Raw genomic sequence first — 23087 nt, forward strand, 5'->3', positions numbered from 1 at the left:
TGGAAATTGAAGTTTTTAAAAGGCAATATTACAACAGCACCAAAAATCATGAAACCTTCAAAATAAATCTAATAAACTACGTACAAGATATGTACACCATAAACTAAAACTAATTAAAGAAATAGAAAACTTATGTAAATAGAAAGATATACCATATTTATATTCCTTTTTGTTGCTGTGTATTATTCCATTGTAAAGATGAAGATACCATAATTTATCAATTAAACTGTTGATAGACATCTAGGTTCTTTACAGTTTTTGGCTGTTAAAAATAAACCTACTACTAACATTTGTGTGTATATGTGCATATATATGCATACAATTTTTGAAATTTTAGCAAATTCAATTCTAAAGTACAAAAAATAGATAATACATCATGACAAGTAAAGTTCAATCTTGAATGAAATAAGCCAAACATTGGAAGACTGAATATTTCTAACATGTCCATCTTTTTAAAGTTGATGTATACAATCCACGAAATTACATTAATTCCAAGTAAGTTTGATTGTGAGAAATTGATGACAAAATTTATATGGATAGACAAAGACACAAAAATAGCCAAAAAAAAAAAAAAATAGCCAGAACAATTTTTCAAAGAAACAGAGTAGGAGGTCTCACACTACTTGATTTCAAGACTCCCTATAGTTCTGCAATAATTAAAACAGTGTGATATTGTCAGAAGGTTACACAGATGGATCGACGGAACAGAACGTAGAGTCCAGAAATAGGCCCACATATATTAGGCTAATTGATTTTGACAAATGTGCAACGGCAATCTATTGAAGAAATTATGGGCTTTTCAAGCAATCACACTGGAATAATTCCATATTCATAACAAAAAGAAAAAAATCTCAAAACCTACCACTATGGTTTGAATGTGTTCCCCAAATTTTATGTGTTGGAAACTTAATCCCAAGCTCATATGCTGATTGAAGGTGAGGCCTTCTGAGGTTAACAAGGATTAGATAATGTCATTAAGGTGGACCCCCATGATGAGACTGTTGGCTTTGTAAGAAGAGAAAGGGAGACCTAAGCTGACACACAAGCTCATGCCCTCTGCCTGTGATGCCCTCTGCCATGTTATGTCTCAGCAAAAAGGCTCTCCAGATGCTGCCACCTTAACGTTGGACTTCTCAGCCTCCAGAAAGTGTAAGAAATAAATTTCTTTTCTTTATAAATTACTTAGTCTTGGTAGTCTGTTATAGAAATGCAGAAGAGACTAAGACACCTAACTCACATCATTAATATAATTACCACAAAATTACTCAGACATAAAGATAAAACATTAACCTTTAAGATTTTTAGAAGGGAGCAAAGGGAAAACTTTTTGACATAGAGTAAGGCAAAGATTCCTGATAAGCTACCAAAAACAGAGTCCATCAGAGAAAAAAGATAGTTAATTAGACATTATCAAAGTTAAAATCCTTTCCTCTAAGAAAGATAATACTCAAAGAATGAAACAAGCCAAACACTGGAAGGTTATATTTTCAAATCATACTTCTATTAAGTAATATACATCCAGAATCTGTAAAGAACCAGTAAACCTCAAAAATAAGTAAAGCAACAACTGATTAAATAAATGAACAAAGGTTGTACCTAGACACTTTGCCCAAAAGCGGCATATGGATGGGAAATAAACTCATGAAAGGATCCTCAACATCTTTAGTTATTAGGGAAAGTCAAATTAAAATCACAATGACATACCACTAAAAACCTATTAGAAAAGTGAAAATAAATAAACAAAGTGACTAAATCTAATGCTAATGAGTACACAGAGCAGCTGAAATGTTCATTCATCAGTGGTGGGAATGCAACATGGTGCATCTGTTAGAAAACCGTTCGTAGTTTCTCTTAAGGTCGTCACAATTTAAGGTATTTGCCTACAAAAATAAAAGCTTCTGCTCACACACAAAAACTGTACACTTATGGTCATAGTGGCCTAAGGATTATTCTAACGCTCCTCCTCTTCTTTTTCTGTAGAGATGCTAAGGGCACTTATAAGTCTCAGTCTTTGATGTCAGTCAAATAAAAGTCATGATTTTTAATTACGATTTTGCCCAGAAGTAATCATGTAACCAAAAACAAGGCATCTAAACAGCAATCTCTGTTTTTGAGATATTATAATAATTACAGGTAGCATCATGTCAGCTATTTTATTCTGATATAGTGGCTTCTCCAGGAGCCTATCTATAATTCAAGTGCTTTAATAAAGACATAATTATGAAGTCATTTATACACAGACCAAGGTGCTTTTGCCTTGCTGTCTTTGGAGGCTTAATATTCTATTCAAAATTTTACATCACAAATAACACATTCCACCAGGCCTAAAAGATCGGGAACTTTCTTCTCCCCTCCTTTTCTAACAGTGTCTGTTTGACTTTTAGGTACAGTCATTATCACACAGTTAGTGACTCCAGAAATGCCTGTCAAAAAATATATTACACACACACACATAGTCTGCGTAGTTACGTAATTTTAACATTATGATATACATGGCCATATAATGCATAATGCTCTGTAATCTTTCAGATGAAATCACTTTTTTTTTTTACTCAGCATTACTTTCCTCTTAGCTCACTCCAATTCATTGCCCTTATTTGTTTCATGTTTATAACCTACAACACACCCTCCCGTATGTTGTTACATGCTTATATTATCTGACAACTGCAATATGAGGTTCTAATACCTTAAAATGAAAATACCTAATGAAAGCCACAAAACCATGAGTGATTTAGTTGTCTGCAGGTCCTCCAGCCCTCAGGTTTAACCTTTCTTTAATATCAGATAACTTATGCCTTCGTCCTACTCAGAAAAATTCTATGATCACCATAGTATTTGTAAGGCCTTCCAATTTAGAGAAAAAGGAGTCATAGGTAGAAGCTTTAATTTTCCACTGTTCTACTTTCTAAGTTCCTCTTTCCTAACTTGAAATCCAATTGCCACTCATTATTTTTCTGGTTGAAGTTTCCTTTCTTTCCCTTCCTGGTTCTCCACAAATATGACCATAGATTTTTCACATTCACTCCTCGAAACATTATTTAATGTATAGTCGTTTTGGATTACAAATTTTATCAAAGCTTTATGCTAATAAAAGATAGTTACAGTAATTTACAGAACAGATACAAATTCAGACTGAGAATTTAAATTGAGAATTTCAGATGGTTTCTAAATCCTAATTGATAATCCCCACAGAGGGACCTCTTGTATATTGGCTATGTGTCTCTTTGGATTCTTGCCTAAATGACAAATTGGTAGGCTCTTTTCTCTCCTATGCCTCTATTCTCTGAGTTATAAACACCAGAAAATATTTCAATATACTTTTTGATTTTGTAAAATACATCAACTCCCTACTTGAGCCAATCAATTCGCAACTACCCCAGCTTAATAGATCTCCACTTTCACAATTTCACCCAAAAACACAATTTCCCAGAACAAAAAACTAAAGCAACAACCATCCTGAGATTATTTATCATCTAGAAACAAAGTGCACTCAACTGTCCAAAAGAAATGTTTTCTCATATAGTATCTCGTGTTTAATAAGTGAAATAATAAAGCATACCAGAAAAAGTAGTAGACTTGAAATCAGGAGTCTATTAACTTATTTTAGGCTTTTTTATAAAGAAATTGTGTGACTTTAAGGGAATCATTAGCATCTCTTAGTTTCAGCACCTCATAGATGCAATCAGTGTATACTGGTGATCTGTATAAGCTATTTGGGGTATACCAAGGTAAACGTAAAATTAATGCCAAAAGAAGCTCATGTGTAGTATTTAAAACTGCAAAGTGGGCTGTATTTGTTAAGTCTTGTTGAAACTTGTCTGTCTGGAAAACGCTGGCGTTTAAAGGATGCATGATGCTGCCCAGTGGAGGATGGAAAGACAAGAGTAGAGACAGGTTGTCAGGCTCTTACATGCAGCGGAACATTGTTATCCTAATTTTACTTTACTTGATCATTTGAAAAACCAATCATCTTTTCTAGAAGAAAAAAGGAAGTCCATAATGACAATGTAAAAAGAGAAAAACTTTCTTTATTATTACACAGGAAAAATGATGAAAAGGGGAAAGATGTGCAAAGGGTGGGGGGAAAAATCTACTATAAAAAATTGGAGACAAATTGACAGGATGATACTCAACTAACCATCATGAGATAACAAATAGGAAAAATTATTTCCTCCTAAATTATTATAATAAAATACAGAGAATCCCCATCCTGTAACTACATACACAGAGAAATGTTGTTTATGGCAAAAACATTCTCCTACTCAGAGATTTTCCCATGGCAAATTTAACATCTTTGCTCCTTAAGCTGTAGATTAAGGAGCTCATCATGGGAAGCCCATTCGTATAAAACACAGAAGAGAATTTTCCCTCATCCATAGACCCAGCAGAAGATGGTTTGAGATACGTAAATGCACTTAATCCAAAGAACAGAGAAACAGCAATTATGTGGGAACTGCAAGTGCTGAAGGCTTTGGACCTTCCCTCATTGGAACTGATGTGGAGGATCCTGGAGAGGATGTCACCATAAGAGATAAAGACGGTGACAGTGGGCACAATGGTATTGATGCCTGCCACAATGAAAACCACCAGTTCATTGATGTAGGTGCTGGTGCAGGAGAGCTGGAACACAGGGAGGATGTCACGGAAGTAATGATTGATGGTGTTTGTATCACAGGTCAGCCTCAGCATGCATCCAGTGTGGGCCATGGCCCCAGAAAAGGATAGGAAGTAGGAACCAAGCATAAGGCTGAAACACACTTTAGGGGACATGGCAATGTGATAAAGAAGTGGGTAACAGATGGCCACACAGCAATCATAGGCCATTGACGTCAGCATATAACATTCAGAAATAAATTTAAAAAAAAAAAACAGAAAAAGAAAAAGAAAAGCTAGATCATGCAAACCATGTAGGAGATAACATTCTCCTCTGAAATACAGTTCCTCGGCAGTTGGAGTATAAACACAGAAGAATAACAGAGGTCTGTGAAGAACAATTTAGAAAGGAAAAAGTACTTGGGAGTGTGAAGATGTGAATTTCGCATAGTTAGAATTACCAAGACAAAGTTTCTTATCACAGTGACAACATACATTACAAGAAACATGAAGAACAGAGGGAGTTAAAGATCTGGCTAGTCTGTTAACCCCACCAGAATGAATTCATTCATCAAAGAGCCATTTCCAGGAGCCATTCTACTCTAAGGGAATCTATGGACACAGGAGAAAAGGGTTGCATAAAAGGACACCCAGAACTTCCCATGGTATTTTCTCCCACACCTTGGAATATTGTTGAGATTGTCTGAAACTAGACTGATGTGGACCCACAGAATCTGCCTTTACCACTACTATGTTACTGAGTGACATTGACTTACCCATGGTAGAATCTTACTAAACCAGATATAGCACCAACTTAGCCTATGGAGTGAAGGCTGGCTCTCCCATATGCAAACGTAACTCTTAAGAAGTGATAGAATAAGGGAGAAAAAGGATGAACGGGGACAGAATCATCCTTCCCTCATCTCATTATTTCTTCATTCACTTGAGTCCTCCCTCACCGTTAAAATTGGAAGCAGAGACCTTTGCGACCTGGTGCCCATCTCCAATGCAGATTAGACTGTGGTGTGGGAGGGAGAAAGAATCTTGTTTCTAATACACAGGTAGGGGAACCAAGTCTAGAAAAGGTTATATTACTACTCCAAGTCACAGAAAAAGCCATAAATCTAGAAGAGGTGGATTTTCATTCATGGAGAGGGAATTACTGACTAAAATACCGCATCCACCGCTTTCTCTGTTTTCTCTGAACATTCCCAGCTCCCACTTTAAATAGATTCTTACATCAGTTGCACTTGAATCTCAAGACTGACAAGGTGTAAAATAAAAGGCAATATGTTATATCCCTGTAATTCCGTTTCAAAGCAAGACAGTAATATAAATAGAATTCAGAAATACACCCTCTCATGCCAGACAACCTTGGTGCGTACTGTTGATTACTTACCCAGTGGTCCTGGAAGGGCAATTTCAGGGTCTGAGGCTTTGGGTTTTTTGCTTCTAAGAAGGTGCAGCCCAAACTCTATTTCCAGTATGTTCTGAAATTTTTTCTGAACTACAGATCATCTAATTTATTATTATTGCTTTGAATCCTCTCAAGCATCAGAAAAAATAAAGTCTTTATTGTTATCATATATGCCATTTAATGAGACACCAGAAGACTTACTATGAGTTTAATGATAATAATACAAGTTGTTCTAAAGAGGATAGAAGCTTGCTCAGTCTCTTCCCCAGGAAACAGATTTTAGGAGTAACAGGAAAACGGGGGAATTGTATTTTCACCCTGGACCATAATCTGCCTTTAGTTCCTTAGAGACTCAATATTTTACTCAAGTTTTCTTTTCACTCTGGGGATTGTACATCAGCCATGCAGAGCCAGAAATAAGCTTCAGTTTCTCAGTCAGCAAGATGGTGCAACAGGAAGCCCTAGATCCTCCTTTCCCCATGAACAAAGTAATTCTACAACAATTCATGGACAGATTCTATTTGTGACACTTCTCAACCTAGTTATAATGTTCCTACACCCCAGTCTAGCATAAAACCAGCCACATGGAATCTGGTAGGAACATTTGCATTATCCTTGTGCCATAATCTCTATTTCTGGCAGAGCATCATGCAATTGGAATAAAAGCTTCTCCTTGGGAAGGGCATTGGGGTACACCATGCATCCAGTGCCCCATATTTTCCACAGGTTATGCGGAGGACTGACTTCTATCTAGCCTGTCTCATAGCACTGACAGGACATAAGACATAGCATGCTCTGATCATTAAGGGCCAGTGAGAACAGAGTAGGCAATGTAGACAAAATAGCTCAGTACAGAGACAGAAAAGAAAGAAAGAAAGGGAGAGAGAGAGAAAGAAAGAAAGAAGGGAAAGAGGGAGGGAGGGAGAGAAAGAGGGAGGGAAAAGGGAAGGAAGGAAGGAAGGAAGGAGAGAGAGACCCTCCTAACTTCTCCCTGGAGAGGGAAAAAGATACACTGCACTCTTCCAATGCAGCCTGTCTCCAAGGTTCATCACAGACGCCAGCAGTTAAGGCAAACTCTAGCTCTCAGCATTTCCCTAAGGAGGGAAAGAGGTGTATCAGAAGTCAGGCTACCTGAGCAAATAGCTTCTGCCTCACTTGTTTCAGGGTGCTGACTGGATCTTGCACTCTCTGGACAACTGGTAGTTACTAAGAACAAAGATGTCTGGTGTATTCTACCAAACATTTAAAGAACTAATGCCAATTCTTCTCAAACTCTTTCAATAAATTGAAGACAAGGGAACACTTTCAAATTTAATTTATGAGATCAGCAGTATCTTGATACCAAAACCAGAAGAAAAATCACAGGAAAAGTCTTATCTCTTTTTTTCTTGGTTAATGTAACTAAGGATTTCTCAATTTTGTTTTTTTCATAAAACAAACTCTTATTTTTGTTGATTTTTTATTGTGTTTCTATTCTCTATTTGATTTATTTCTAGTCAAATCTTTATTACTTCCTTCCTTCTTCTAATTTGGGGTTTAACACACCAACATATTGGGTTTTTTTCCTAGTTCCTTAAGGTTTAAGGTTATTTGAGATAGTTTCAATTTTTTAACATAGATGTTTATAGCTTTATACTTCCTTCTTAGCACTGCTTTTGCTGCAACTTGTAAGTTTTGTTATGTTGTATTTTTGTTTTTGTGTGTCTAGATATATTTTTTAAAATTTCTTTTTGATTTCCTCTCTGACTCAATGTTTGCTCAATGTGGAAATGTTGAGTTTCCACGTATTCCTGAATTTTCCCATGTACCTGCTATTATTGATCTCTAGTTTCATTCCTTTGTGGTCATAAAAGATATTTGAAATGATTTTAATCTTCTCAAATTTGTCCAGATTTATTTATGACCTGAAATGTGATCTATCCTGGAGAATTTTTTACTTGCCCTTGAGAAGAATGTGTATTCTGTTGCTGAGTGAAAAGTTCTGAATATGTATGTATATATATTTGTTAACTCCATTTGGTCTATAACATTGTTAAGTTCTGCTGTGTTCTTATTAACTTTCGGCCTGGATGACCTACTCATTATAGAGAGTGAGGAATTGAAGTTTTCTGCTATTATCATATTCCTGTCTATTTCTCCGTTCATATCTGTCGTTGTGTGCTTTCTATACTTAAGTGCTTTGATGTTGGGTGCATACATCTTTATAGCTGTTACATCTTCTTGTTGAATAAAGTCTTTTATCATTATATAATGACCTTATTGACTCTTTTGACACATTTTACTGAAGGCTATTTTGTCTGATATGTTCTTTTTTGGTCATCACTGAATAAACTATTTTCCTCCACTGCTTTATTTTCAGGCTTCATGTGTTCTTAAATCTAAAGTGAGTCTCTTGTAGATAGCATATAATATGATCTTTTTTAAAATCCACATAGCCACTACATATCTTTTGATTTAGAAGTTTAGTCCATTTACATACATATAAAGTAATAACTCATAGGTAAGGACTTATTCTTGCCATTTTTAAATGGATTCTAACCAGTCTTAGCTGGTCTGGTTACAAAGGAAACTTTTTCTCACAAGCATCCTGTTTCTTAAAGATAGGCATATAATTGCTTTTTTAAATCCATCTAGCCACTCTGTTTGATTTGGGAATTTAGTTCATTTACATTAATTATTGATAGATTAGGACATACTCTTTCTTGCTTTTGTTTATTGTTTTCTGTCCATTCTGTGTTTCTCTTGTTTCTCTCTTCTTCTCCTGTGTTTCTTTGAGATTTGATTTTTTTGTAGTGATGTGCTTTGATTATTTTAATTTTTTTATGAATCTACTGTATATTTTACAGGGCTCTCATCAAACATTTTATAGTTACTGCAGTCTGTTTTAAGCTAATAGCAACTTGAATTGCATGCATACTCTATACTTTGCCATCCCCCCCACACAAACACTATGTTATTGCCATCGGATTTTATTTCTTTCTATGTTGTGTTTGCATGAAGAACTGTATGTTGTTATAGCTATTCTTACTACTTGTGTCTTCTATTTTATATAGTGTTAAAAGTGATTTACATGCCACCATTAAAGTTTTACAATACTTTTTCTTTCTTTTTATTTGTATTTAGCAGTTAGATTTTTACTTTGTTTATCATCATTTTCTTTCAACTTGAAGAATATTTAGCACTCTTTGGCGGGTGTAGTGGTGACAGACTCCCTCAGTTTTTGTTTGTTAGAAGGTATCTCCAATTCATCATTAAAGGACAACTTCCCTGAGTAAGTCATTCTTTGTTAATATTTTCTTTGACTATATCATCCAGCTCTCTCTTAACCTGCAAAGTTTCTATTAAGAAAATTGCCAGTAGTCTTGTGGAGCCCTCCTTGAATGTGACAAATGACTTTCTCTTGCTTTTTTCAAAATTCTTTGCCTTTGATTTTTTAAATTTTCTTTTATCTTAAGTTCAGGGATACATGTGCAAGATTGTCAAGTTTGTTACATAGGTAAACATGTGCCATGGTGATTTGCTGCACCTATCAGGAAACAACAGATGCTGGAGAGGACGTGGAGAAATAGGAAGGCTTTTACACTGCTGGTGGGAGTGTAAATTAGTTCAACCATTGTGGAAGACGGTGTGATGATTCCTCAAGGATCTAGAACCAGAAATAACATTTGACCCAGCAATCCCATTACAGAGTATATACTCAAAGGATTATAAATCATTCTACTATAAAGACACATGCACACATATGTTTATTGCGGCACTATGCACAATAGCAAAGACTTGGAACCAACACAAATGCCCATCAATAATAGACTAGATAAAGAAAATGTACTTATACACCATGGAATACTATGCAGCCATAAAAAAGCATGAGCTCATGTCCTTTGCAGGGACATGGATGAAGGTGGAAACCATCATTCTCAGCAAACTAACAGAAGAACAGAAAACCAAAACCCACATGTTCTCACTCATAAGTGGGAGTTGAACAATGAGAACACATGGACACAGGGAGGGGAACATCACACACTGGGGCCTGTCACGGGGTGGGGGGCTAGGAGAGGGATAGCATTAGGTGAAATACCTAATGTAGATGATGGGTTGATAGGTGCAGCAAACCACCATGGCACCTGTATGCCTATGGAACAAACCTGCATGTTCTGCACATGAACCCCAGAACTTAACGTATAATAAAAAAATCAAGTATATTGATACTGGAGTCAGGGGATGAGATATGAATGCTGTTTTAAAATCAAAAGTCAGGGATTTAGCAATGCCTAACATCTAAAAAAAAAAAAAGTCAACAAATCACGTGATAAGTTTCACAATTACTAAATATTGAGTGGAGACTTTAAAAATAGTAAAATAATAAATGCTATTATAACTATTCTTCAGATGTTTAAATTTTTACTTGATAAATCAGATTAAGAATTTTGAGAGTGGTCATCTTTAGGCCTATTTTCTCAAAGGAAAAATAATCCAACATCCTATTATTTCAAAAACATTGTCAGCTAATGTTTCCTTCAAATTGTTATTAATCTCCCAGCAGTAATTTGAGGGTTTTGTATCTTAAAATTCATAAGGTAGTAGTATATAAAAGCCAGTAAAAATGGGTATGACCATTTTGTTCCTGGGCCATCAAGACCTGTGGTTTTAATCTTTCTTTAATATCAAATAACTTAAGCTTTCATCCCATCCAGAGAAATTTTTTATCTCCATAATTTTTCTAGAGCCTTCCAGAAAAGGGAGGAGAGTCATAGGAAGGGGATTTCATTTATTCATCATTTTTCTTTCTAGATTCCTTCTTTCTAACTTGAGTTTCAATTACCCCTCACTATACTAGCTCCTAAAGTTATGGTCCTCTCTCTATATGGCTTACCACAAATGTACCATAACTCTTCTAACATTTGCCCGAACACTTTTAATGTATTGTCATTGCAGATGGTAAATTGTATCAAAGATTTAATGAACAGTGTACAACAATTACAGTGCTCTACAGGACAGATACAAATTCAGATTGCAGTGTGGTATCTGAAGCATCTTTGATAGTTCCTTACAAAGGGAAATCTTGTTTAATTGCCATTTGCCTCTTTGGGTCTTGGCCTAAATGTCATGTTGCTGGGCTCCTTTCTCTCCCTGATCCTGTTCTCTTAATTACAAGACCTTGAAATCATCTCAATTTTTTTTAATGTTGTAGAAAAATTCAGCTCCCTAGTTGAAGCAATCATCTTCCAACTATCCTAGCCTCAAAGGCCAGATCTGTCCCAACAACAAGAATCATCCAGTTGTTTTTCTAAACAAAAGATAAAGCAGCAACAACTTGGAGAAAGATTTATGTATCATCCAAAGAGAAAGCACATTCAAATTTTAAAATAGAAATATTTTTCATACTCATATTTTTGGAAATAAAAATAATAAAATGAAGTAGACCAAAAGCATACTTGAGAGAGTAGTAGACTTGAAATTAGGAATAAATAGTATATTCTAGACTTTTTTATTATGAAACTCTGTAAATTTGTAAATTTAAGTAAGTTATTAACTTCTCTGAGCATCGGTATCGTCTCCATACAATAAATACATATTAGCAATTGAGTTTGTGCTGTTTGGGTATACAAAGGTAAATAAGAAATATCTACCAAAAGAAGGTAAATGCATGGTATGTAGCTGCAAAACAGGTTATATTGGATGATCATTATGGAGCCTTTTATATCTGTGACACTGGCTTTTGAAGGGAACACATTCCTGCCATTGGATGATGTACAAGCAGAAGTAAAACAAAATTATCTGATTCAAGCTTCCAGTGGGATATTATGAGTAGAAAATAAGAAACCCCACACCAATGAATTAAATTCTCATATGTACCCTGAAAATACATACATCTATTATGTACCAATACAATAATAACATTTTTAAAAAGAAAACCCACACCCAATGAGTGATGAGTGGCACAGTGTCACCCTAGTTCTACTTTACCTGATTCTTTGCATAACAATTCGTCTTTCGCCAGAAGAGAAAGGAAGTCCATAATGGAAAAGAAAAAACATAGAAATAAATTTCTTCCTTAATGTTATTCCTAAACTGAAAACATGGTGAAAAGATTTTTTTAATAGTGAAAATTATAGAGAAAAGAAGAAATCTATTCCAAAAAAATTATAATCAATTTAAAGAAGACTCAGTTTTTTTTACCATGGTAAAAAGAAATAGGATAAGAAGGCTGCTACTATAATATTATAATTAAACAAACAGAATATCCCTGTCTTGTGACTATACACACAGACACATACTATTACTTATCAAAGTTTCCTACTACTCAGGGCCTTTCTTAGGGCAAATTTAACATCTTTGTTCCTCAGGCTGTAGATTAAGGGGTTCAACATGGGAACCACATTTGTATAAAAGACAGAAGATAATTTTCTCTTATCCATGGACCCAGCAGAAGATGGGTTGAGATACATAAATGCACCTGATCCAAAGAACAGAGAAACAGCAATTATATGGGAACTGCAAGTGCTGAAAGCTTTGGACCTGCCCTCCTTGGAACTGATATGGAGGATGCTGGAGAGGATGAAACCATAAGAGATAAAGATGGTAACAGTGGGCACAATGATGTTGATGCCAACCACAGTGAAAACCACCAGCTCATTGATGTAGGTGCTGGTGCAGGAGAGCTGGAGCAGAGGGAGGATGTCACAGAAGTAGTGATCGATGGTGTTCGCATCACAGAAAGTCAGTCTCAGCATGCATCCAGTGTGGGCCATGGCACCAGAAAAGGCCATCAAATAGGAACCAAACATAAGGCTGGAGCACACTGTAGGAGACATGGCAATGTGATACAGAAGTGGGTTACAGATGGCCACAGCGCTCATACACCATTGACGTCAGCACATAACATTCAGAAATGACAAAAAAAAAAAACAGAAAAAGAAAAGTTGGGTCATGCACCCCTTGAAGGAGATAATATTCTTCTCTGAAATAAAGCTCATTAGCATTTTGGGTGTAAACACAGAAGAATAACAGAGATCTATGAAGGACAAGTTAAAGAGGAAGAAGTACATAGGGGTATGAAGGTGTGAGTTCAGCCCAATTAGAGTTACCAAGCCCAAGTTTCCCAACAGAGTGACCACATAGATTACTAGAAACAGGAAGAACAGAGGGGATTGGAGATCTGGCTGATGTGTTAATCCCACCAGAATGAATTCAGTCACGAAAGAGCCATTTCCAGGTGCCATTCTTCTTTAAGGGAATCTCTGGAAACAGGGGAAAAAAACAAACGGTTGCATTAGAGGACAACCCAGCTCTTTCCACAATGGGTCTGCCTGAGATTAGCCTAACCTGTACCCACAGAATCTGCCTTTACAGAACACCGCCAATTAACCCTAGAGAGTGAAGGCCAGTGCTGCCATATACAAACATGACTGCTGGAAATAAGGGATAAGGGAGATGGATGGACCAGGACAGAATCGTTTTTTTCCCGTCTCATCATTTCTTCATTCATTTGAGCCCTCCCCTCACAAGTAAAATTGGAGGCAGAGGCCTAAGCGACCGACATCGGCCTCTAATGAAATTAGTCGGATGCAGTGAAAACCAAAACATTGTTTCCAATCCACTAGTAGAGGACCAGAGTCTAGGAGAGGTTACATTACTGTCCCAAGTCACAGTGAAAAAGTTATAAATCTAGGACAGAGAGGGCTCTGTCCATGGAAAGGGAACTTACTCAGTAAATACTGCAACCATTGAGCTTACTAGTGTCCCTGAACATTCTCTGCTCCCCCTTCAAACACATTCTCCAATTTCATTTGAGTTTCAGGATTGCTCAAAATGAGGGGAAATGGTGGATTTTAGATCCCTGGACTTCCATCTCAATAAAAGAAAACACTAATGTAAATAGAATTCAGAAACTCACCATTCTTAGTCCGGAATACCTTGATGCTTCTTTCACTTTCTTATTTCCCTGTGATTCTGGAAAAGTAATTTCGGGTGTCCAGGTATTTGTTCCTTTGATTCTAAGAATATACAGTCCAGACTTAATTTCTTGTATGTCTTTATGTGTGATTATGACTTTGATTCCCCTCAAGCAGTAGAGAAAAAATGAAGTCTTGATTACTACCCGTTTAGTCACTTGCTAAGACATAGTAGATTTAATATTAGTTTAATGATATAATGTGCTTGGTTATAAAAAGGGTAGAAGCTTACTCAGCCCCCTCCCCAGGGAACAGATTCTGGCTGTAATAGAAAATAACGGAACTGTATTTACACCCTGCATCATGATCTGTCTTTACTTCCTTAGGGATTCAATATTTTTACTCAAGTTTTCCCTTCCCTCTAGGGCTCCTACATAATGCAAAGCAGAGCCAGAAATAAACTCCCACATCCCCACCACCTTGATCTCTGAAGGGAAATCATTGTTTTGGTTTTTTTCTGTCTTTCTTCCTTCATGCTGAGCGGAAATTTCCCATAAGGTCTACTTTGAGACTTCGTGTTTTTATGTAAAAATTTTGAAGGACCATAGTAACTCACTTCAGGTATTGTCTCTCCTAGGACATCACCAAAATAACTTTGAATGGCTTACATCACTTCTAAAGAAGGTTTTTACTTTCTCAGGTTTATAGTTTCTGAAATAGGGATACTAATAATGATATCTCATTCACTGGGTGGTGGCAATTAAATGAAATAAGTACAATGGTAAAAACAGCCCCTGGCACATGACAAATAATCAGTAAATGTCAACTATTATTATTTGTGTTCTCATAACTTCTGGCAGATTCTCCATCAGGATTTTTCCCCTTGAATTTTTGTTTTCCTCTAAAAACTATAAGTTCTGTAAAGACAAAGATCACTTCAGACTTGTTTACTACTTTGCTTCTAATGCTAAGTACAGAGAAGAGTACATAGCAGCCCCTCTTTAAAATTATGAAAAGTATGTTATCTGGCTGAAAGTCTTCAGAATAGAATTTCCATGGTTCTCAGATGCTTAGAGGCTACAAACACAATGACCTCCATGCCTTTCTCTCAGCCACCTCACAAGTTCAGACACTCCGTAGGTTTTAACGGAACTGTGCTATTGAATTGTAGTAGCTTCTAACTGTTATTCTAGCATTTTTCCACATAGTTCCTCTTGTTTAGCCACCTATTCTGTTGCTAAAATAAGCTCTGGAAGTGCAGCTCTGCCTTCCCTAGTTTTAGAACTTCCAGTGGCTCTCCATTACCCACTGAACAATTGAAGCTGTATAATAAAAGTGTAAGTTTCAAAACTATTATTCAGTCTCAGTTAAAATTAGCAAGGAGATTGAGTCAGACAGATTATAGCTGATGAGAAGCCATGAAAGAACTATTCTGATTAAAGGAAGTATTTTGAGCACGTTTGATATTGTGTAATTTCTTATTTTTCTCAACAAATATGGGAAAAAGGATATTGGACAATGTTTATGTTTCAGAGTCTGTAAGAGTGTACAAAAAAACAAAAAACACTAGCCAGGGGAGATTACATTTAAAATTTAAGTTTAAATCTTCACAAGCTCTCCTTCTCATCATAATAAATTATAGTGTTTTCTCTTCAATGTTTACCTAAAACAATTAAGAATGTACTCCAAGATGTTCATCTGTAAAAATTATATGTTTTATTTACTTTCCAAGAAATGTAACTTTCAACCCACGTTATCAGTTAGAAAAAAATTGGCTTCAAATTACAGAATCTCTTTAAAATAGGAGCTCGTTTCATTCACATAACAATAAATCTAGAGGCAGAGTGTCCCAGTGTTGATTCAGCAACTAAACCCTCTCATCAAAGACCCATCCTCATTCATTCCACTGTCCTCAGTCTGCTGACCTTATTCCTCGGGGTTTTCATTTTATGTTCACAAAACATCTGTTATAGCTCCAAGAATCACCTGTATCCAAAGAAGAAAGCAAGAAAACAATGCAGAATAACTCTCCTCACATATCCCTCTCTTTTTATTCGGAGGTAAGTCTTCTCCAGAAGCCTAAAAATGACTTCCCTCTATGTCTTATCAGTCAGAAATAAAACACACAGCCAACTTCATTGCAGGGAGAACTGTCAAATGATTATCTCTTATTTTTAGCCACTATCATGAGAGAAATTTTGTGGCATTAGAAGGGAAGGAACAATGTCTACTATAGGGCAGGACACCAACATCTTCTACCTCAGTGAAGCTTGTGAAAGATGTTCATAATAGGAAATTGTGTTTATTCAATTTAACTGTAGAGTATACTTGTTATTTGTTAAGTGAGTTACTCTCTGAAGCTTTAAATCAAATCAGCTGCCCTAGCATATTCAAACAATTATAAAAACATATATGTGAAATATATGTATACATTGAGTTCATATTTACACACACAGTCCTTATGTAATTAAAAGAAAAAGGAAATCATTGTATATTTATAGAGGGTTTTTTATTAGCCAAAAAGCCACAGACTCTCTGAATGTTTTCAAACTCCTCAAAATAAGGGTCATTCCCAAAAGACATTATCAAGAAAGTGAAAAATCCCACAGAATGGGAGAAATATTTGCAAATTATATAATCTTAAAAGACCTAGTATGCAGAATGCCTAAATAACACTTAAAACTCAATAATAAAAAGATAAAACACTCAATTTTGAAATGGGCAAATGATTTGAATAGACATTTCAAAGAATATACACAAATGGCCAATAAGTACATCAAAAGATGTTCAATATCATTAGTAATTAGGGAAATTCAAATCAAAACCACAGTAAAATATTACCTCACACACACAAAGATGGCTATAATTTTTTAAAAATAATAAAACCACGTGTTGGTAAGGATGTGAAGAACTGAAACCTTTGTACACTCCCGGTGGCAATGCCAACTGACTGCAACCACTTTGGAAAATGGTCATGCAGTTTCTCAAAAGGTTAAACAGAATTACTGTTTCACTCAGAAATTTCTCTCTTAGTTATATACATCAGAGAAATAAAAAACATACATTCGCATAAAACCTTATATATGAATATTTATAGCACCATTGTTTTATAATTGTCAAAATGTAGGAAAAAACACCAAATATCTACCAACTAGTAATTTGGTAAATAAAATGTGGTATATTCACACAATGGAATATTATTCTGCAAAGAAAAAGAGTGGGTAGTGGTGAATGAATGAAGTATCCTTACAAGTTAAAGCATGATACAGCTTGAAAATATATTAAATGAGAAAAAGTAGTCACAAAGACCACATATTTTATTATTTATTTTATAAGAAAGATCCAGACCAAAAAAAAGGCTATTAACATATTTTGACACATTAACATATTTTGAATGGACAAGTGTAACGGTTCAGGTATAGGAATGAAAAGGAGGTGAATCAAAGGGGCACAGGAAAATTCTGAGGGAAATACCTGTGACAATATATGTAGCTATCTAATCTCCTCTAGGTATTTTCTGTCCTGTGTACATTATTTACATGATTCTGTATAATGTTAAAGTCTACCAAATATGTAATGGAAAGAGACTTACAAAAACTCACAAAACTGAAATATATAGCACCTCACTTTCTTAATGCTAAATATACAAATATTTCTTCGGCTATCATCAAAAGTTGAACTATATAGTGAGTGCACCCAGTCCACTGGTCCTAAATTGGACTAAGCTATTTAACAACTTAACTATCTCATATTGTTGGATTAGGTGTTTGAGACCTAAACAATCACTTGGGGAAAAATGCAGTGAAAAATACTTAATAAAAATGTCTGGCAATGCTTTATGAACTTGGTAGTGATTACATTGACTGCTTTCATTATTCATTTAATTATAAATGAATATTTTGTGAACTTTTCAATGCATATGATAAATTTGTTGATAAAATAAGGAAACAGAGTCTTTTCAGTATGTACCACATTAATGTAAATTATTTAAAACCCAAAATACACTTAAAATCAGAATTGTGATGTTTTATTTTTATTAGATAACATTTTCAAATAAAATATCTTCATAATAATCAACAAAAATTGGTGCTTGCTCCTGGAAAGTAATTTTTTCTATCAGGTTTTGTGAATAAAACAACTACTTGTAATTACTGCATGAGAATTCTTAGTAATTATAACTAACAAATATTTACAATCACCACCAACAACAAATTTGAATGTAAAAGTAACAGAATTTAAAATTGTTTTGAAAAAATCAGCCAAATATTTAAAATTGAAATCCCATTCAAATAATGCAAATGGTCTTTTCTTTGATTGACAAATTTTATTTTGAAGCAGTTTGGAACCAAGTTCACTTTTTTACTTAATATTTCCAAATAACAAAGATACCCTAATTTGCAGTAAACTTGTGCATTTTTAGACCAGTCATGCTAACAGATGATACTAACAGAATATATCAGCTGGAAATGGGCAGAAGTATCTGATCTGGGAACAGAGAGACCAGACCACAGACAGCAGCACTTAAAGCTGGGCACTGTACTTCTTGGGCACCTGAAAACCCCGTCAGCAAACCCATGGGCCTCTTGTTCACAATAAGCTATGTCCCCCTCTGCATGTGACAGCTGTAGCTGGTATCCAGGGGTGAAGCATCTCTTTGGTTGGGATTTTAAAGTGGAGCAATGAGTGCTATCTTGTCTCACTGCTCTTGCTCCTGCCAAAGACATGCTGTGCTGTCACATCATACTTCTTTACTCTTGACCACCCAGGAGCCCTTCCCAAGCTAAATCTGCCAAAGCAACCAAACTGAAATTCCCAACCTGGCTATCCTAGGCTCAGTACCTTAACCTCAAACCCCTTTTGCCATTCTATCTGCTGTGCAGTAGTTAGAAAGCTCTGTCCCAATCTATTTTCATAAAGGAGAAAGAATGAGATGTTTGGAAAGAAGTACCTCAAAACCTTTTCATTAATAAGTCAGCCTTGCTGCTATGTCAAATCCAGGACCTGATAACATTTCAATTCCTTCGGGTGATGAAGTGAACTTGGTTGGTCAATAGGCACCATTTCATGAACCTCAAAATATAATTTCTAACTTAACGTTTTTCCTGAAAGTTAAACCTTGGGATATTGCCATTTTAAGTTAATGCAATATAATCTGTGTTTAAAATATATGTAATTAATATAATTAAGCTTTTATGTAAAAAAGATTTTATGTGTCTTTAACATATGTTAGTATGTTTTTCCAGTTTGAATTGTGTGCATGGAGAAACTGTGATACAACAAATAAGAAACAAATATTTGACAATAGCTATATCTTTACCAAATTACACATACAAAGCTTGTAAACATTCAATAATTGTAAAATAAGCTTATACATTCGAATGTTATTTTATGTCTAATTTTCTCATTACATTAATTTTTTTTTTTGAGATGGAGTTTCACTCTTGTTGCCCAGGCTGGAGTGCAACGGAGCCGTCTCAACTCACCACAACCGCTGCCTCCCAGGTTCAAGTGATTCTCCTGCCTCAGCCTCCTGAGTAGCTGGGATTACAGGCATGCACCACCACCCTCGGCTAATTTTGTATTTTTAGTAGAGACGGGGTTTCTCCATGTCAGTCAGGCTGGTCTTGAACGCCTGACCTCAGGTGATCCTCCCACTTCGGCCTCCCAAAGTGCTGGGATTACAGGCATGAGCCACCGCGCCTGGCCTCATTACATTAATTTTAAAAGATAATAGGCTTTAATTTAAACGTTAGTTATAAATATTATTAGAAGTGGTTTTAATTTAAAAAATAAATTACACTTGCCAGGTCAACACAAGAAATTCAACCTGTAAAATAAGCCTGTTGACTTCACAGAACTAAGTCAAGCTAGTTGCTGATTCATTTTCCATGAAGGAGTGCTGGAGACTACAATACAGTACTCAGATCACAATGTATATTCTATGCCTGCAATTCACATTTTACTTTTTTGTTAAGTACTGGGTGGTTATAGACATGAATTTTATACACCTTTTTCTATGTCATTAAAATGTGAACTTCTAAAATATGTGCTTTAGAGCAAAATCCAAACCAAACAGTTTTAAGGTTTCTCTTTAACCAAGCACTATAATGAATGTAGGCACAAGAAAGGTAGAAGCAAATACAGACATTCAGACTCTGCTTCAGGAATAAAAGTTTTAAACAAAATTAAGTAAGATAAATATCATAATGAATATAAAAACTTGACTCTTCACTCTAACACCAATAATTTTAATCACATAGAAGTAAAGTACTTAGCCAGCAATATCATCTTCTAAGGCTATTCTCACAAAATGTTTTAGAACTTTTCAAAAATTATGGTATCTTTGTATAAACATAAAAATTACAATGATAATTAATCATGTCCCCTACCTATGATATATCCTTTGAGGGGCATCTTGCCCTAAGTTCATTCACAGTAGTAATGATGCAGGATTTTTCTCAGCCACTTTGCCAACTGGGGACTTCCATGGCCTGTGACACCCCCTACCCCCTGCCAGGGCCTTGCTCAGCCTGTGTCCTGCTGCTAGAGGCACCCCACCCACTCAGCCTGCCTGTCTTATAGATTGTACCCACATTCAGCAGTTCCTGAGCTCTTGTCCTGTGTCCAAGAAGAACGAGGTTACACTGACAATTCAAAGGGTGAGGATGGGCAGAGAATTTTACTGAGTGAGAGAACAGCTCTCAGCCGAGAGGGGATGTGGGGAGGTGGCCCCCCACCACTGCATTCTGGTGGTTTCTCTCCCAGTGTGGCTGGATCCAGGGATTCTTACGTACTCAGAATGGGGAGTGCATGCTGATTGGTTTGTAAGTACACAAAAAAGATTAAAGCAAAGACACCATTCAAAGGTGGGCAGAAGACGGTGTAGAAAATCAATTGGGAAAGGGTAGGTAAATGTAAAATAGGTGAAGTGTGGGGATCAGAGGAAAGTGCACCAGACAGAAAGACAGGTTCTCAATCCAGTCCATGGATTTCACTTGTAGCTTGGCTTTCAAGCTTTAAACTGTCTTTGGCTTGAAGGTAGAGTTTCACCGGGGACCTGCCCCTATCTGCCTAGGCATTTCTGTCTCCTGCCACTATCAATAGTAGGCAATAGACAGTTTAACTTCTGTGTAGAGCCTGATTTTCTATTCTTTTTGTCATGAGTAACTATTTTTGTTTCTAAATGAAGGCATAATATCTAATAGGCCTGTACAGTACATACACTACTATGGAAATAGTGACATGCCTTATCAGGAAGGCTTGACCCAAACTCCTCAGCCTCACCATTTAGGAAATTATCACTATTATTAAAAGATCTGGATGAAACATTTCTTTGGAGCTCACCCTGTTTACCCTACCTTAAAATCAAACCTTTGCAGGGGCAAGTTCATTTTTCTAGTTGTAGATCAAAGCCTTGAAGAGCATATCTGTGCTACAGGCATTTTGGCTGAGGGCACCATCATTCCCATACAACCCCCATCTTCCAGCTCATTCTGAAATAACTCCCCAGAAGCCCTCTTTCTTCCCAGACTTCTTTTTTTTTTTTTTTCAATTTATTCATGGGACGAACAATGGTTTCGAAAATCAGGCTCTGCGTCATTAGCTGTGTGACCTTGAGCAAGTCACATATCATTTCTTCATCTGGAGCACAGGATAAGAAGATCTAAATGTAAAGTGATTTGTTAAAAATGCAGCACACAGCATGGGCCTCGGATTCCGTTTTTGATTCTCAGAGGAAAAAAAAGTCAAATTTACGTATTAAAAGAATAAATCTCAATCAGGCAAATTTGTGCCATATAATTTTGTTTGCTTTTTAAAAGAAGTATTGGATCTCTTTTTCCAGATAAGAACCCCTGTTACACAGCTAGGTAGACAGAAAATCTTGACACTCATTATACATGGCACTTTATTCTTTTGCCAAGAATATCATTGTAAAACTTTTAATCACAATCACAATCCACAGACATTGTGGACATAAACAAGGTGGTAACAATGTCAATTCTATTACAACAAAATATAAGTTGACCAATGTATCGTCATTATTGGTAGGATTTGAGAAAGGTGGGTAGAGTTGTGAACCTAGTCCGTCTGTAAACATCTGTAAGAACAGAACCTTGGTCCAATAAGGTGTGCAGTTCCATTACAGATGTGAGGCCAGAAATCCAGAATAAGAACCACTCTTAAAAGAACCCTGAAAAATTCTGGAGATTTTTACAATTTTACCTGGTCCACAATTGTTGTCATCCCTTCTCTCTTTTAATGTGGTTATAAATAATAAAACTAATGAAACAAGAAAGGATTCTATGTAATTGTTTCAGAGAAGGCAAGAAAGAAATGAATTTGTCAGACAGCATCCAACTCTCTGGCGTACCTTCGATGAGGGAGACATGTAAGAAAAAATAGTAGGTAGTGTTATCCTTAGATAGGAAATTATATCAACTCAGCATCTCCACCTGGTATTGTTACTGGCTAATGTTGTGAAGTCCCAGGTTCTTGGTGCCATAAACAAAGAATTGGACATGACACACACGCAAATAGCAAAGCAGCAAATGGTTTATTAAGCACGGTATGATCCGCAGTGGATCAGGCTGACCCACAAGTGGTATCAGCCCTGGTTTGTTACATTTCATGGCCTTTTACTTGTTTTTTTCCTCACTTGCTTAACCTCACCTTCTCTCCCGTAAATGAATTGCACATCCTTGCCTTTCCCTCATTGTGCCTTAACCTCACTTTATTTCTCATAAGCTAATTGCTCATCCTTGCTTAACCTTACTTTATCTATTCTGACCAAATTGCTCATCTTTACTTTTACTTCTCATGACCAAATTGCTACTACAAGTCCCTCCTACTTACTTCCCTTACATTGCGTGTTCCAACTCACTGCTTACTCCCTTATCTACTTGCTGCTTACGCCCTTATTTCAAATGTTCTATTGCTGCTGTCTTGCAGGTTTTGCTTTTGCTATTGCTTAAGCTAACCTACATCCAACAGGTCCCCTTCACCCCCGACTTCCTCTGCTATTCTCCTGCCTCAGTATGGGGAACAAAGCTCAGGCTTGGGCCACCTTGGGACTAAGGACAACTCTTCTGTCCAAGGATAGACCCACACAGTTACATTGCATAGTGAGAGAAGAAAGGCAGAAACCTTGCCAACACGACTTTAGAAAGAAAGATGGAGAGAAG

The 23087-nt window shown here is 36.2% G+C and overlaps 1 protein-coding gene and 1 pseudogene across 1 annotated transcript; both read right to left on the minus strand.

Moving 5' to 3' along the window:
* Positions 1-2913: 2913 nt before the first annotated feature.
* Positions 2914-5189, minus strand: LOC466830 (olfactory receptor 8B3-like; annotated as a pseudogene).
* A 7108-nt stretch (positions 5190-12297) lies between these two features.
* Positions 12298-13233, minus strand: LOC112204815 (olfactory receptor 8B3-like). Its single transcript, XM_024347553.2, is given in 1 exon segment — positions 12298-13233. A coding segment is annotated over 1 exon segment (936 nt).
* Between the last annotated feature and the right edge of the window lie 9854 nt (positions 13234-23087).

Source organism: Pan troglodytes, chromosome 9, assembly GCF_028858775.2.
Source record: "Pan troglodytes isolate AG18354 chromosome 9, NHGRI_mPanTro3-v2.0_pri, whole genome shotgun sequence".
In the NCBI taxonomy this organism is placed as follows: domain Eukaryota; kingdom Metazoa; phylum Chordata; class Mammalia; order Primates; family Hominidae; genus Pan; species Pan troglodytes.